Source organism: Pan troglodytes, chromosome 9, assembly GCF_028858775.2.
Source record: "Pan troglodytes isolate AG18354 chromosome 9, NHGRI_mPanTro3-v2.0_pri, whole genome shotgun sequence".
Taxonomy (NCBI): Eukaryota; Metazoa; Chordata; class Mammalia; order Primates; family Hominidae; genus Pan; species Pan troglodytes.
The window spans coordinates 64,701,039-64,716,228 of NC_072407.2; the positions used below are offsets into that span (position 1 = coordinate 64,701,039).

The window sequence follows — 15,190 nt, forward strand, 5'->3', positions numbered from 1 at the left end:
CTTTACCACTGTGTCCCAGCCCTTAAAACAGTGCCTCAAATATAATTCATTATAGAACCTTGCTGGTGGGTATGCTGGGGTGTTCGTGTACAATTTCTTCAACTGTGTTACCGTCACGCGTCTTATGACAGGACAAGAAATGCATCCTGAGAAATGCATAGTTGGGCAATTTCATGGCCATGCAAACATCATAGGGGTGCACTCACACAAACCCAGATAGGAGAGACTAATACACATCTAGGCTATGTGGTCCGGCCTGTTGCTGCTACGCTACACACCTGTGCAGCATGTGACTGTCCTGAATCCTCTAGGCAGTTGTCACACAATGGTAAGTACTTGTGTATCTAAACATAGAAGTACAGTAAAAATAGAGGATTATAATCTCATGGGACCACCATCCTATATGCAGTCTGTTGATCAAAACATCATAGGTGGCACATGACTGTATTCGAGAATTCATAATAAAATGTTAGGGGAAAATTAACGGATTTGATCTTTACGACAACCCCATGCACAGGGTCCATAGGCAGGCAGCATCAGCGACACCCGGGAGGTTGTCAGAAACGCAGGATCGGCCAGGCACAGTGGCTCACGCCTATAATCCCAGCACTTTGGGAGTCCAAGGCAGGCGGATCACCTGAGCTCAGAGGTTTGGGACCAGCCTGGCCAAGATGATGATGAAACCCCGTCTCTACTAAAAATATAAAAATTACCCAGGTGTGGTGGTGCATGCCTGTAGTCCCAGCTACTTGGGAGGCTGAGGCAGGAGAGTCACTCGAACCCAGGAGGCAGAGGTTGCCGTGAGCCAAGATTGTGCCACTGCACTCCAGCCTGGGCGACAGAGTGAGACTTCATCTCAAAAAAAAATTTAAAAAAAGCAGGATTTTGGGTCCCAGCCTGTATCTACCAACTCACTTTTTCCTTTCCTTTCTCCTCTTGGTGGCAGCTTCAGAGTCTCTGTGGGCCCAAGCACCCCAGGAATTCTTATACACACTAAAGTTTGAGAAGCACTCTTACTTTTATCCCCATTTTATGATGGGGACAATGAGACACAAAATAAAACTTAGCATCACAGCTAGAAAACGGTGGTGTTGGGATTGGATGTACTCTTAAAGCTGAGGTGTGGAGGAGTGTCCAGCAATCCACCTGTAACTTACACGTAGAATGAGAAGCAAGCAGGTTCTCTCTAGAATGCTGGAATTAAATGGGTGCCCCATCAACATATAACATGAAACTTTAAGTGGTTTTAAGGTACATTGTTGGTTATGGTGTTCATTTTCATTTTCAGCCTGTCACTTTTTTTCTGTTTATTTTTGGCAGAAACTTGGGAACCGTGGGTGCTGTTGCCTTGGACTGCAAAGGGAATGTAGCCTACGCAACCTCCACAGGCGGTATCGTTAATAAAATGGTCGGTCGCGTTGGGGACTCACCGTGTCTAGGTAGGACCAAGGGATGGCTCCTGCCCCTTCCCCTCTTCTCCCGCCCTCAGGCTTTCCTCACTCTCTATTCCCTGCCCCTCTCCGTTTCTTGCTGCGTTCCCTTTCTGCTTTTGGTGCAGCTCCAGGATGTCTGGGAGTGACAATGGGGTTGGAAGGGGTTGTTCGGGGTGCTGCCTTGAGAGGGTGTTTGTATCTGGCGCCACTGTTTTTACTAGATTGCATGCCTTTTTGGAACAACTTGGGGAGAGAAGTGGAGACAGGGATGCTAACATTGCCCCCAGTCTACCCTGTCGTGATTCTGTCTTCTCTTTAGCCACAGTTTCAGGATCTGCAGACTTACTTGAGTAAGACTTACTCCCGAGACATGGGCTCTGATTAGCAATCTGAGAAATCTGAGACTGCAGTTGTTAGATCTGAGCAGCATGAAAGTGACATACTTCTACAGACACATTATAGATCGAGATGTTGTTTACATTAACGGGGAAGCACGCCATCTCATTCCCAGGAGTGGGTGAGAGGCAGGGCTGGGGGGCTGTATGTTTCACTCCGTGCAGACTTTCACACTTGTCATGCAGGAATCCTCATGAACCCCCGCAGGTGACTGAAGTTTTGAGAAGCAGCTAAATTGTTCCATCTGCCCTAAAGAGCAGCTTATTCTTTTAGAGGAAAACTAGCCCTACCTTCCCTTTTTAATGTGTTGCTCTAGTCTTTAGTAATAATCTACACTCTCGACAATTCTTGATACCCTTTTTCTGTCATGAACTCAGAGACACTGGAAGCTTCCTTAAAAAGAGTAGAGGCTTGGTAACTCCTCTTCTCCTTGGTATATCACCCAAGAGATGTGAAGTAGTCTACCTTTCTTTCTCCTTGGCAAAAATCCCACCAAACTGTGCCTGGTCAGTAGTGCAGCTTGCTTCAGCTGCGTTCAGACCAGGCCACAGGGCCACTCCAGGTTAGATCCTAGAAATTAATTTTAAGCTTGAGTTACAGTGGTAAATCTTGACAAGAAAAGGCATAAGCTAAATTCTCGGAACTCTTTGTCCAGCTGTGAGCACCAGGTGTGCTCTGCCTGGCCTTCTGAGGAGCCTCCCCAAGGAGCACTGCCACTGGCCAGGCCCCTGCCTGGACAGTCAGGGGGGACGGTGCTAGGCTCAGCAGTGGTCACCTCAGGCAATGCACTTGTCCTAAGAAGTGCATGTGGCGGGGAGGACAGCTTCACACGCCCGATGCCTGTGCCAGGACCACCCTTGGAGACACCTGGCCTTCTGTGGTCCTAGAGTAACTGAAAAGTAAGCAAAGACTTGGCTGCTTCCAAATATTAGGGCACATTGACACCATGGAACCTGGTCAGTTAATTCCCCAGCAGAAGCTTATAAGAAAAAGTAAAGGCGCCTCCTCCCACTGCAGCAGTTCATTGGCTGCCCAGTGTCAGCTCCCTCCAGAACCAGAGCCAGGGATTATCTGCCTTTGAGAACCTCTGGGGCCTTGTGACAATCCAATGCAGCATCTCAACTCCTGAGTCCTTGCCCCATGTCCAGCATCAATAAGTAAGGCAAATGTCAATCTTCTGTGCTTCTGTATCAACTGTGGGAGGGTAAAGGCGAATCCTTCCAAGGCTAAAGGACTCTGAGGCTGGTAGCTGTGTGTGAACAGATAGAAGAATGACTCAGAGAAGGCTGTAAGGTTGCTTAATCCAAGCCCAAAATAAGGAAGAAATCTTATCAAAGTAGCTTTCACTCCAGACCCCCACTTAAGTGGGTAGCCCAGAATAGTTCCCTCAGGTCCAATTATGCCCACCCTCAACAAATACAACTGCCCTCCATTAGACAGTGTGCATGGATGTTAGGTTGTGGGTATCGTTTTCCCCAAATCACTGGAACATGATGGCCTTGCTAGAGATCCATATAATGCAGTCATGCTGTTTCTTCCTCCATAGTGTGTGGGGCATGAGGAGGAGACAGGGAGAGGGTGGCTTCATTGAGCAAAAAGGAATGGCTATGCTTTGGGGCCAAGGAGATGCTGTCCTGCTGTAGCTGCTCTGTGAAAAGTCAGGCCTGCCCCTCTGAGGCTCCCTTTATCCTCCTAAATTCTGGGGCATCTACATGACGCTTTCTAGTCCACCTTTGCCTCCGCAGATCATGGCTGCTAACCTGACCTTTGTCTGTACTTGAGCACCCTTCGCGATTTAACTTTCATGTAGTGTCCGACTTCTAATATGGATTTGAATTTCTTGACTGTTACTGCTCAGAACAATCACCCTTTTTGAGCAGGAGCTGGAGGTTATGCCGACAATGACATCGGAGCCGTCTCAACCACAGGGCATGGGGAAAGCATCCTGAAGGTGAACCTGGCTAGACTCACCCTGTTCCACATAGAACAAGGTACACAGACCACAGGACAAGTAAAATAATTTGTGAAGATAATTGCATAGAAGGTATTTGATAAGTAAGCACATGGAGAAGTGTAGGAAACCCTTTCCTGTTGGCTACAGATGTTGCTTTCAGGCCGTTAACACCTTGTTTTGACTCTCTGCCTTCCCTTAGGTCTGGAATGGGAGAGCATTGAGTACTGTTATCTTCCACATCTCAGGAGAAGGGGGCAGTAGAGAGACATTGAGCCTGGATGTGGGAGGGAAGACCCCTCTGCTCGGGCTGATGCTAGGGCGCTGTCTCAGGGCAAGGAGGTGAGGACCCTCCTTTTAAGCATTCAGGCGTTCATTTACCAAAAATCCTTGCTAGCTCACTTTGGCATTTCAAATGGCAAGTGATTTTCCCATGAGATTCCTTTCAGTAATGTGTGTTGTTTCTCAACCCTTCCTTGTTTTCAGGAAAGACGGTAGAAGAGGCTGCGGACCTATCGTTGGGTTATATGAAGTCAAGGGTTAAAGGTTTAGGTGGCCTCATCATGGTTAGCAAAGCAGGAGACTGGGTGGCAAAGTGGACCTCCACCTCCATGCCCTGGGCAGCCGCCAAGGACGGCAAGCTGCACTTTGGAATTGATCCTGACGATACTACTATCACCGACCTTCCCTAAGCCACTGGAAGATTGTATTCCAGATGCTAGCTTAGAGGTCAAGTACAGTCTCCTCATGAGACATAGCCTAATCAATTAGATCTAGAATTGGAAAAATTGTCCCGTCTGTCACTTGTTTTGTTGCCTTAATAAGCATCTGAATGTTTGGTTGTGGGGCGGGTTCTGAAGCGATGAGAGAAATGCCCGTATTAGGAGGATTACTTGAGCCCTGGAGGTCAAAGCTGAGGTGAGCCATGATTACTCCACTGCACTCCAGCCTGGGCAACAGAGCCAGGCCCTGTATCAAAAAAAAAAAAGGGGGGGGGGGGGAAGAAAGAAAGCAGCAGCATGATCCTGACATGACAGATGTGGGAGACCCACAGCCTGCAGACACTGTGGGCTGGAAGGTGGGAAGGGAGGGGCCGGTGGAGGTGGAGGTGTTTGAAAGTGACACAGCAGCAGTAGAAGCAGTGGTGGGCGAAGTCCAGGTGACCTTCAGAACGTTGCACAAGAACATCAGGGAAAAGAACCAGAATCCTTTAAGGAAAATGTTCTTCATGTATGAGAGACTAAAGTGATTTTTCTAAGAAAGTTCAGCTCTTCTCTGACTTACCTGGACATTTCTAGATACTTCCAAAGGACCCTCTGGGAATCCATAGCTTCCTAATCTGGAGATGGGAGGTCATAAGGGAGACGCTGTGGGGTTCCTTGAAGTTTCTTGGGTTCACAGAGGAGCCCCCTCACTTGGTGTTCTCCCGTAAGCCAGCCTCCACCTGCCAAAGACACTCTGGTCCTCGTATAGTGAGTAATGGGGCTCAGGGCCTCTCCAACAACAGAGAGGAGCTGATGCTGTAGGGCTGACCCCGTGACTTCCTGAGTCCTCACCCTGTCCAGTGCTTTGAGATTCTTCCCACCTCCCCATCCTCACCAGCCGGATCGGGCGCTGTGCAGTGTGGTCAGCATGGTGAAGAAAGTCATTTCCTCGGTGGACAGTATTCCTCTTTATCTCTCATTACACTGGAAATGTTATTTCTGCTGTATCATCCGTGCTCAACGTTTTAGTCTGTCAGGCTCACCTTCTCTCTGGAAAGAATTTGCTTAACTTGACATTCCATGTGCCGCTAATAAAATATATTTTGAAAGAATAAGGGTGTGGTTGGGAGTCACTGTTGACAAAGACCAGAATGTACACGAGCTCCCCGCTTGGTCTCAGGTGTACTACAGAGACCTGGAGATGAGGATGGTGTGGAGGGTGATATGTGCCGCCTTGTGGAGTACTCATGAGTTTTTCAGAAGAACTGAACTTTTTCTGAGTGGGTCAAGGAAGAAGCCAAACCATGATAGGGTTTATGGCGCAGTCTTCCTGCAGTTTGCCAGCATTCACCCCAGACAGAGGTGCACAGTAAAAACCTCAACATGCAACAACTCCCCCTTTAGAAACAAGTATTTTATTAGGAGGTGTATTAGTTGAGGATTGCCACAACACGATTCCACAGACTAAGTGACTTAACCAACAGAAATTTATTAATATTTTCTCAGCTCTGGAGGCTAAAAGTCCAAGATCAAGGTGTCGGCCGCGTTGGTTTCTCCCGAGGCCTCTCTCCGTGGCTTGTGTAATAGCTGGCCATCTTCTCACTGTGTCCTCACATGGTCTTTCCTCTGTACGTGCACAGCCCTGCCATCTGTCTCTATATGTCCTAATCCCCTCTTCTTATGAGGACACCATATTAGATATAATTTATATATTATAATATATAAATTATATAATATATAAGTTACAATATATCTAATATGGTATATTTATTATATATTATATTATAATTTATACAATATATAATATATATTATAATTTACATATGATATATATTATATATAATAAAATATATAACATTTATATAATACATATATATTAAAAATCACATATAAATATATATACTATTATATATAATATATGATATATAATATAATTATATATTATGATTATATAATTATATATAATATATATTATATATTTTATGTATTATATATAATTTGTTATATATTATATTATATACTATATATTATATATCATATATTGTATATATTATATATTATATAAAAATATATGATATATAATTTACAATATATATTATATATAATATGTAAATTATAATATTAGATTAAGGTCCACCCTAATGACCTCATTTAACCTTAATCACCTCTTCAAAGGCCCTGTCTCCAAATACACTCACATGCTGAGGTACTGGGGGTTAGGGCTTCAGCATGTGAATTTGGGAGAGGACAGAATTCAGCCCATAACAGGAGGCAAAACAGAATCATGTTGGGGTTTGGAAAGGGGACACCCTTTGGAGAAGACAACAATCGCTAAGGAGATAGAGAAAAGGAAGGAGGGAGCTGGGGGATAGGGAGGCCAGTTGAAAGATCTGGTTTTGAGCTTGTCTTACCAATTCTCCAGTTCACAAGGAAATTTACTCTAGTTATTAAAGATTACTGTAGGCTCAGCTTGTGGCCACTTGACCTCTTTAGCTGGGCAGCCCAGGTGCTAGGGTACGTACGGGGTCGTCAGCCCCTTTGTGCAAAGCCAAAGTGTGTATTTTTGCCCTCAGACCTGAGTTGTACCAAAAGCCACCTCCACCAGCCTGGGAGTTCTGTAAATGGAGACCACGTACAGTTCTTGCTTTTGCCCCACAGCTTGTCCATGGCTCACTGTCAAACAGAGAAATGAGCCTGACAGCATCTGAAAGGGGAAGACAATCTTTTTATCACTTCTGTGCCACAAGAGGGCAGCAAACTATAAACTATCCATGGCTTCAGCCGCCCAAAGGGAAGGTACTCTATCTGGATCAGAGCAGTCTACTTAGAAAATTTGGAACCAAAAGAACATTCCTCTTCCTGACCTTCATTTTCGTCCAAATACTACAATTTATTTTAGAGCAGAATTGTCCAAAACACAAACGCTAGCAAATGGCCCGAAGAACCCACCCAGATCAACAGTGGAAGCTCGCTCTGCCCTGGGCGCTGCCAGATGCTGGATGCCAGATCCCACGGTGAACAAGCTCTGGCAGCCCGGCCCCGCCCCCACTTGCTCCTTCCAGCCAGGAAGACAGATACATCGTCATGTGGCTCACCCACCAAAATGGTGGGATAATAAGGAGCACAAGACGGGCCCTGAGCCAAGGCCAAGTGTCCCCAAGCAGGAGGTGCTGCAGTCAGGACTCAGCCCCACTGCTGGGCTGCAGAGAAGAGTCCTGGGTAAGGAAGGGCCTTGATCTCGTAGCTGTTGCATAATACACATTTTTCTCAAATAATATTCCTAGACTTCTTCCTCTCTAGCTTGAGGGATTGTAAACTCTGAGACCAAAGGAAGGAGTGGGGCACACGTTAGTCCCCTTCAGTGTCCTGTTGTCAGAGGTGATGGTGTGTGGGGAAGGCTGGGAAGGGACACTCGTTCTTCCCGCCCCCCACCTGCTCCTCTGAAGTCCTCCCATCAGCCTTCATCTTTGCACAAAACCATCACTGCATTTGGATTTTGTAGCTGTTTTTTTTTTTTTTTTTTTTTTTTTTTTTTTTTTTTGAGACAGAGTCTTGCTCTGTCACCCAGGCTGGAGTGCAGTGGCACGATCTCAGCTCACTGCAACCTCCACCTCCCAGATTCAAGCAATTCTCCTGCCTCAGTCTCCCGAGTAGCTGGGATTACAGGCGCCCGCCACCATGCCTGCCTAATTTTTTTGTACTTTTAGTAGAGACAGGGTTTCATCATGTTGGACAGGCTGGTCTCGAACTCCTGAACACAAGTGATCCGCCCGCCTCGGCCCCCCAAAGTGCTGGGATTACAGCACCACCGCACCCGGCCTTTGTAGCTGTTTCATGGGAACAAGGAAGTGGCCCCATCAACCTTGTCTGGCTAAAAAAAATGCAGGTGTCCTCTCCCTTTTGCATAGGTGTAGGCGTGACCCAGAGAGGAATGGGGATGGGCAGAAGGACAGAGGCAGAACCAGGCCTAGGAATGGGGGTGGGAGTATGGGCCTGGAACACAGTGGAGGTTGGGGGAGGTGGTGGGGGTGCCCATTAGTGGCTGCATCCAGAGTGTAAATGCCATTAAACAAAACCAGCCTTTCCACCTCACCCCACCCCACATCCACACCCCCACAAAGAGCTGAGCCACAGCCGTCCATAGCACATCTCTTCTGAGAAGTTAAAAATATGCAGGAGGAGGCATAGGAATTATTCTACCCTTTTGGAAGATGAGAAAATAAGGCCTAGAAAAATTGGAGTTTCCCCGGTCTCTTGTCCCTCTCAGGTTTAAGTGAAGTTTAACTCAGCCTTCCCTATTTTCAAATCCTCCGGCTCTCACCCCTAAGCTGCTGCTCCTAGATCTAGAGGCAGCCCCAAGAGGGCCCCAGGCGAAAAGCAAGAAAGACCAGCACACATGGACAGCTCTAGCTTTCAAAATTCTGGGATTTTTACAAACCACTATTTAAATGAAGTTGGATTTTCAGCGACAGAGGTAGGGGCCAGCCATGGACTCTGCTGATAGGGGATACCAGCCTGGGGTGATTTTTTTTTTTAATCACTGATCATCTCAAGAGTTAACTTTTTTGCTATGCAATTATCAGCACTTTCTGGATCATGTGCAGAACTCAGATAAGTGTTAGAGTTCTTATCCACAGCAGGCAGCCAAGGAGAAAAGAGGTTGAGTCTTCCTGTCCTGTCTCTGTAATACTGAGGCTCCTCTCAGCAGCCACCGGCCTCATGCCTGCCCGCCTTGGCCCTGGATTGTCACCTTGCAGGGCAGCAGTTTGTTATTAAACTTTTTTGTTTGTTTTTTTTGAGACGGAGTCTCACTCTGTTACCCAGGCTGGAGTGCAGTGGCGCGATCCTGGCTCACTGCAACCTCCATCTCCTCCTGCCTCAGCCTCCCGAGTGGCTGGGACCACAGGCACGCGCCACCACGCCCAGCTAATTTTTGTATTTTTAGTAGAGATGGAGTTTCACCATGTTGATCAGGATAGTCTTGATTTCTTGACCTCGTGATCCTCCCACCTCGGCCTCCCAAAGTGCTGGGATTACAGGCGTGAGCCACCGTGCCTGGCCAAGAATAATGAAAAATGTAAAGCACATGTGAGAAAAAAACAACAAAAAATGGGGGACGCTGGGCATGGTGGCTCATGCTTGTAATCCCAGCACTTTGGGAGGCTGAAGCGGGCAGATCACCTGAGGTCAGGGTTCGAGACCAGTCTGACCAACATGGAGAAACCCCGTCTCTACTAAAAATACAAAATTAGCCGGGCATGGTGATGCATGCCTGTAATCGCAGCTACTGGAGAGGCTGAGGCATGAGAATCGCTTGAACCCGGAAGGTGGAGACTGTGGTGAGCCAAGATCATGCCATTGCACTCCAGCCTGGACAACAAGAATCAAACTTCGTCTCAAAAAAAAAAAAAAAAACGGGAAAAATTTCCTATCAGCCAGTGAATATCACTATTAAAATCTTACTGTATATTCTTGCAGATCTTTTTCTGGGTGTGTATATGCATAATTATTTTTTCAAAAGTGAGACCATGCCATGTATGTTTCAGTTAACACTCTCCACCATTGCTTGCCAAGAAATGTTCACCTTACCTAATATTTGGTCAATATTCAAATTTCCCCAGTTTTCTCAAAAATTGTCTTTTTAGCAGAATTGTTCAAATCCAGCACCTTTCTTACTGGCACTGCTTGCTGGGTAGTTAGGGCCCCGGGCCCCTCGGCGTCGCATCTTCTGCTTGTCAGGCTGCCCCTCGTTGAGTGAGGGAAGCACCTGGCTGACCACCGCCACAGGCGCTGGGGGCCAGGCCGACCATTTCAAACAGAAATGTCGACACCCTGCCACCGCAGGAGCCATGCAGCGCTGGCCTGTGGGCTGGGGAGGGTTTGGAAAGGGAAATATGGGTTGTACCAAAGCACAAGGCCCCACCCAGAAGTTTGGCAAAGGGTGACTTGGAGGGAGAAGAGCAGGTGGGGAGCAAGTCCACCCTGCGCCACCACCAGGAAAGGACCTGCCCCCACCCTTCCTCAGCGGCCTCTTCCCAGGTCACTTCCCCTCATACAAAAAGCGTGTGTGCTCCCTTCCCAGCTCCCCTCACCTCAGCCTTTCCCACACAGCTAGGAGCCAGAGCTACCCCACGTGCTTGTTGGCCAAAGGGCCACTTTCAGAAGTGTTTACAAATTACCCCAGGTGGAGGCCACTCACACCAAATCCAGGAACATTTACCTCGGGCATAGAACCACATTCCCTGGCTACCCAGTGAAGATCCCCGGGGGCTCGAACCCCCAAATTCTCCCAACTTTCTTTGCAGACACCAAGTATTTCATCTTTTTTAAAAGTAAGAAACACCAAGGCCAGTTCCCTTCCTCCTCCCATCTGCTCCCCGCCCCTCCCCTGGGCCCACTCCGCCCTAGCGGCGGCGGCTCATTGCAGGCCGGCGTGTCTCCCCGGTGACCTCACCCCAGATCTGCCCTTTCTCTGTCAGGCCTCACAATCTTCTGGGCCATCTTTGTTGTCTTATCTCTGGCTCTGGCACAAATATCACACCCTGGATGCCTCATGACTAAAAGTCCATCACTTTCCCCAAGCCCTTTCCCTGTCTTCCCTAGAAATTCCAATATATGGCCAGGCGCAGTGACTCATGCCTGTAATCTCAGTTCTTTGGGAGGCCAAGACAGGCAGATGACCTGAGGTTAGGAGTTGAAGACCAACCTGGCCAACATGGTGAAACCCCGTGTCTACTAAAAATACAGAATTAGCTGGACGTGGTGGTGCAAAACCCCGTGTCTACTAAAATACAAAATTAACTGGGCGTGGTGGCACATGCCTGTAGTCCCAGCTACTCAGGAGACTGAGGCAGGAGAATTGCTTGAACCCGGGAGGCAGAGGTTGAAGTGAGCCAGGATCATGCCACTGCACTCCAGCCTGGGTGACAAGAACAAAACTCCAACTCAAAAAAAAAAGAACTTCCAACATATTTGTCCACTGCTCTCAAGCACAAAGGGTCAGGACTCAGGGCAAGGCACCCTGCAGAACTGAGAATTCTCCCCACACTTGCCTCCTTAGCATTCCCAGCCCAGAGTTCTCACTTGGACTCGTGTAGAGAACAGGCAGCCAGTTCGTGTGGTTGCAGATCTTCTGCTGTTGTTCTGCCGGGTGCCCCACCGGTGTGTCTGCACCAGCTCCTTCGGACAGGAAGCCTCCTTCCTGCCAGCTCTACAGTGGCCTCCCTGGCAAGGGGCTTCATTTTATTTGAGAGAAAGGGTACCAACACTGCTCCTGTCTCTAACCAACATGGCTACGGCCCTCCTGCCCCCTCCCCAACTCAGCCAGCCCCTGGCTAGGGTCTTCCTGCAGCGGGCTCAGATGGGGAAGGCATGAGTGTCCTGCTGGTGTGAGCAAGATGTTCCAGGCACCTCTAGGACCCAGCGGGCAGCACTGCCCTGACCTTCCTGGGGTCAGCTCCCAGGATGGGGTACAGTTGGCCCCTGGAGAGCTACCTGTGAGGGCTAGGGCACAAGCAGCATCAGGACTAAGCTGCAGGCCATTTGGTGCCACCCTGGCCCTGCCTGGGCTCTGAGACCCCATACCACACACAGCCTGGCTTTTGAGCCCATCTCAGCATCGAGGCTGCCCGTGGCGGCCACTAGGGTGGCAGCTGGGCCTGTGCTCAAGGATGAAGACCCAAGAATAAGGAAATCCCACCTCCTTCCCTGAACTCTCCACCCACGCCAGTCCATCACAGCCCCTCCCAGAAGCGCTATCCCACCCATCCTCCAGAATGAGGTCACGCAGGGGGCTCCAGGGATTCCTCCTGCTGCCTGGATCCAGTCTAAACCCCTTGGCCGACTTTCAAGGCCCCATAGGCCAGCCCCTCCTGGCTGTAGGCCGGGTCCCCCACTGCCCCCCAGGATATGAGGGGCTCCCCAGGCCTTTGCACACCCAATTCCCTCTCCAGAAATGCCTTTCCTCCCTCAAAGGTCCTCACAGGGGGAACAATAGTAACCTCTCTGAGAGGGTTGTTATGAGGATTGATTAACAACTGGAAAATTCTCAGAAGTGTGCCTGCCCCTTCATAAGCCGTCGGTAAATGTTAGCTATTATTTTATTAACCATACCAACCAGAGTGAGCCGTTCCTTTTCTGAGCCCTGGCCCTCCTCATGGTCACCAGCCAGCAGCTTCTGAAATGCACCTCTGTTCCATGGACCCAAAGTTGCTTTAACCATTTTGGACACATGGACCAGCAGGGGCGCGGCTATTTCTGTGCAGGGCTTGGGCACTGGGCAGAACCCCAACCCTCCATGCTATCAACACAGAGGAGAACCCCAGCTTCATATTTTATGTTTTATGAAACACGTTTGCATCTATTTCTACTTTGTGGAGTAGCCAGGGCAGAAATCATCATTGCTATTTTCCAATCGGGGCCCCTGACACTCAGTGCTGTGGAGTGCCTTACCTGCGTCACACAGCAGGTAAGTGGCTGAGGCAGGCTTCGAGTTCAACTCTGCTTGATCCCAGGCCCAGGGCTTCTTCCTCAGCACCAAGCTGGGTCACAACCAGTTAAGTGCGTCTCCCTCCTTCTGAAAAGTAGCTCAGATGCCAGAGGAATTAGAGACGGCCGCACAATGAAAACCAGACGCCCTGCCCCTCGTCTCTGGACCAGCTCCCAGGAAAGGGAGGACAGCTGGCTGATATGTGGCCTCTGCGCCCCGCCCTGCCCATGAGCTCAGCTCTGGCAGAAAGAGCTCCTCACTAGGGAAGGCCTGGTGAGCCCCTCGGCCTGGGAAAGCCTCTCCACAGAGCCAGGGCCAGACCGCAGGGCAGCCGAACTCCAGAGGTCAGAACAAGGAGTGCCCAAGGCCAACCGCATTGCCATTAACCCTCTGTAACTTTCCCAGTCCTGCAAACTAGGTGCTGTGCCTGTTTTTCAGATGAGAAAACCAAGGTTTGGAGAAATGCGATTTTCACGCTAGCAAATGAGGATGCCAGGATGTGAGCCCGTATCATTGCAGCTGCACCTTCAGGCCAGTTCTGGGAAGCTCATAGTTGGGGGCTGGGGGAGTGGCTGTCCCTCTGTAGCTGCCTTGAGAACAGAGACCACCTCTGTCTTGCTCATAGCCATTCTCCGGCACCATGTGCAATAAATATCTGTGAAATGAAAGAATGAATCCCTAGATGCATCCTTCACTTGTCCTGAGGAAGGCGGGATTACAGGTGCTTCAGCCCTGGCTGCGAAGGTGCCTGGTTGAGGCAAGCCCACCCTGAGGCCTGGGAAACACAGCCAGCCCTGCCCACCACCCCTCCTAACCCCACAGCCTACAGGGCAACTCCATCTGCACCAGTGACTTCACAGGGTTGGGGTCCCCTTGCCCTCTCTCCCTCCCCTGCCTTTGAGGACAAGAGCTCAGCTCCCAATCACTGGTGAAGCTCTTACGGGAGGGTCCCCAGCAGGTCAGGGCCTGCAGGAAGAGAGAGGGCAGGGCTCCACGAGAACGAGAGTTGGGGTGGAGGGAGCAAATGTGGGGGTGGTGAGAAGCTGAGAACAGAACAGGGGGATACAGGAGTACACACCTGGGGTCCCCCAAGTCACTGGCCCAGTGTACAAGGTGCTGCTGCCTACAGGAAGGCCCGTGGGGCTGAGGGCAGAGCCAGGCTGTGTGGAGCAAGGGGAGGCCGTGGCAGGGCTCAGGCTTGCGTGGGTGCGTGTGGGGTGGGATCCAAGTCCATGAGCACAGGCAGAGGGATCATTCACATTCATTTAACAAACATAACAACAGCCATGGCCACAAAGCAGAAATAACAATGAAAGCAAACTCCACCCCAATCCTAACCCGCCTGCTGCTGGCCAGGAGAGCTCAGCACGCAGAGCTCAAAAAGACCCTGAATTGAACTGTGGCCCTGGCACCTGGCTGTGTCCCCCTCCCTCTGACCCCCCAACAAACCCCATTCTCCAGTCCCTGGGGGCACTTCCTCCTCCCATGACCGCTGCCTTCACCTCCCCAGCCCCGCCTCCTTTGACCCCACTTTCATGCCTTTCGTAGTGTCCCATGGACTCCCAAGTGAAACCTCAACGCCTCTTTGGCACTCACAGCTATGGTCTGGCCCTTCCCCGGGGTCGCAGCCTTGTGAGTGCTCAGCGCCTCTGTGCCACGTGCTCCGCTTCCTCCCACCACCGAGCTCCACCCTCTTCCCTCTGCCCACAGCGCTCTTCCTCCCCACTTCAGACACCGATACAGCTCACTCAGGGCCACCTCCTCCGACCCCCTCACCTGGTGATCCCTCCAACACCCCTGAATCTCTCCTTCCTGGAAACGGTCACCATTGCAATAAGCATCTGTCTCCCCCTCTAGACAGTGGCCCAGTGCTAGCACCAGGCGTGGTGCATAGTAGGGCCTTCTTATGTGTGTGGGATGAAAAAGCACCAGACAGAGGCTCCTGGCTTCTCCCGGCTCTGACCTTGCTTCCTCCCATGAGGTCTATCCCAGCCCCCACCAGACCCAGCCCAAAGACACCTCCTCCAGGAAGCCTTCTGCACTCTCCCAGAAGTTGTGTTTTTTTTCCTCTGAGCAATTCTTAGGGGACTTCCCATGAACTATGGCCAGATTTGTCCATCTGCCTCCCCATTCAACTGTGAGACCCTTGAGGCAGCCCCAAGCCCCTGGGCCCAACCCACAACAGTGTCTTCCCACACCAGCCCCTCAGCCACACCAG

General features: G+C 49.9%; 1 protein-coding gene across 4 annotated transcripts in view; it reads left to right on the forward strand.

Moving 5' to 3' along the window:
• ASRGL1 (asparaginase and isoaspartyl peptidase 1) overlaps nt 1-5,599 on the forward strand; it is a 57,048-nt gene extending 51,449 nt beyond the window's left edge. For all 4 annotated transcript variants that reach the window (XM_003313090.7, XM_001141096.8, XM_054662348.2 and 1 more), the window contains exons 6-8: nt 1,321-1,439; nt 3,710-3,820; nt 4,267-5,599. In XM_003313090.7, coding sequence (XP_003313138.2) covers nt 1,321-1,439; nt 3,710-3,820; nt 4,267-4,472 — 436 coding nt within the window. In that variant the 3' untranslated portion in view covers nt 4,473-5,599. The remainder of the gene's footprint in view (nt 1-1,320; nt 1,440-3,709; nt 3,821-4,266) is intronic.
• The last annotated feature ends 9,591 nt before the right edge of the window (nt 5,600-15,190 follow it).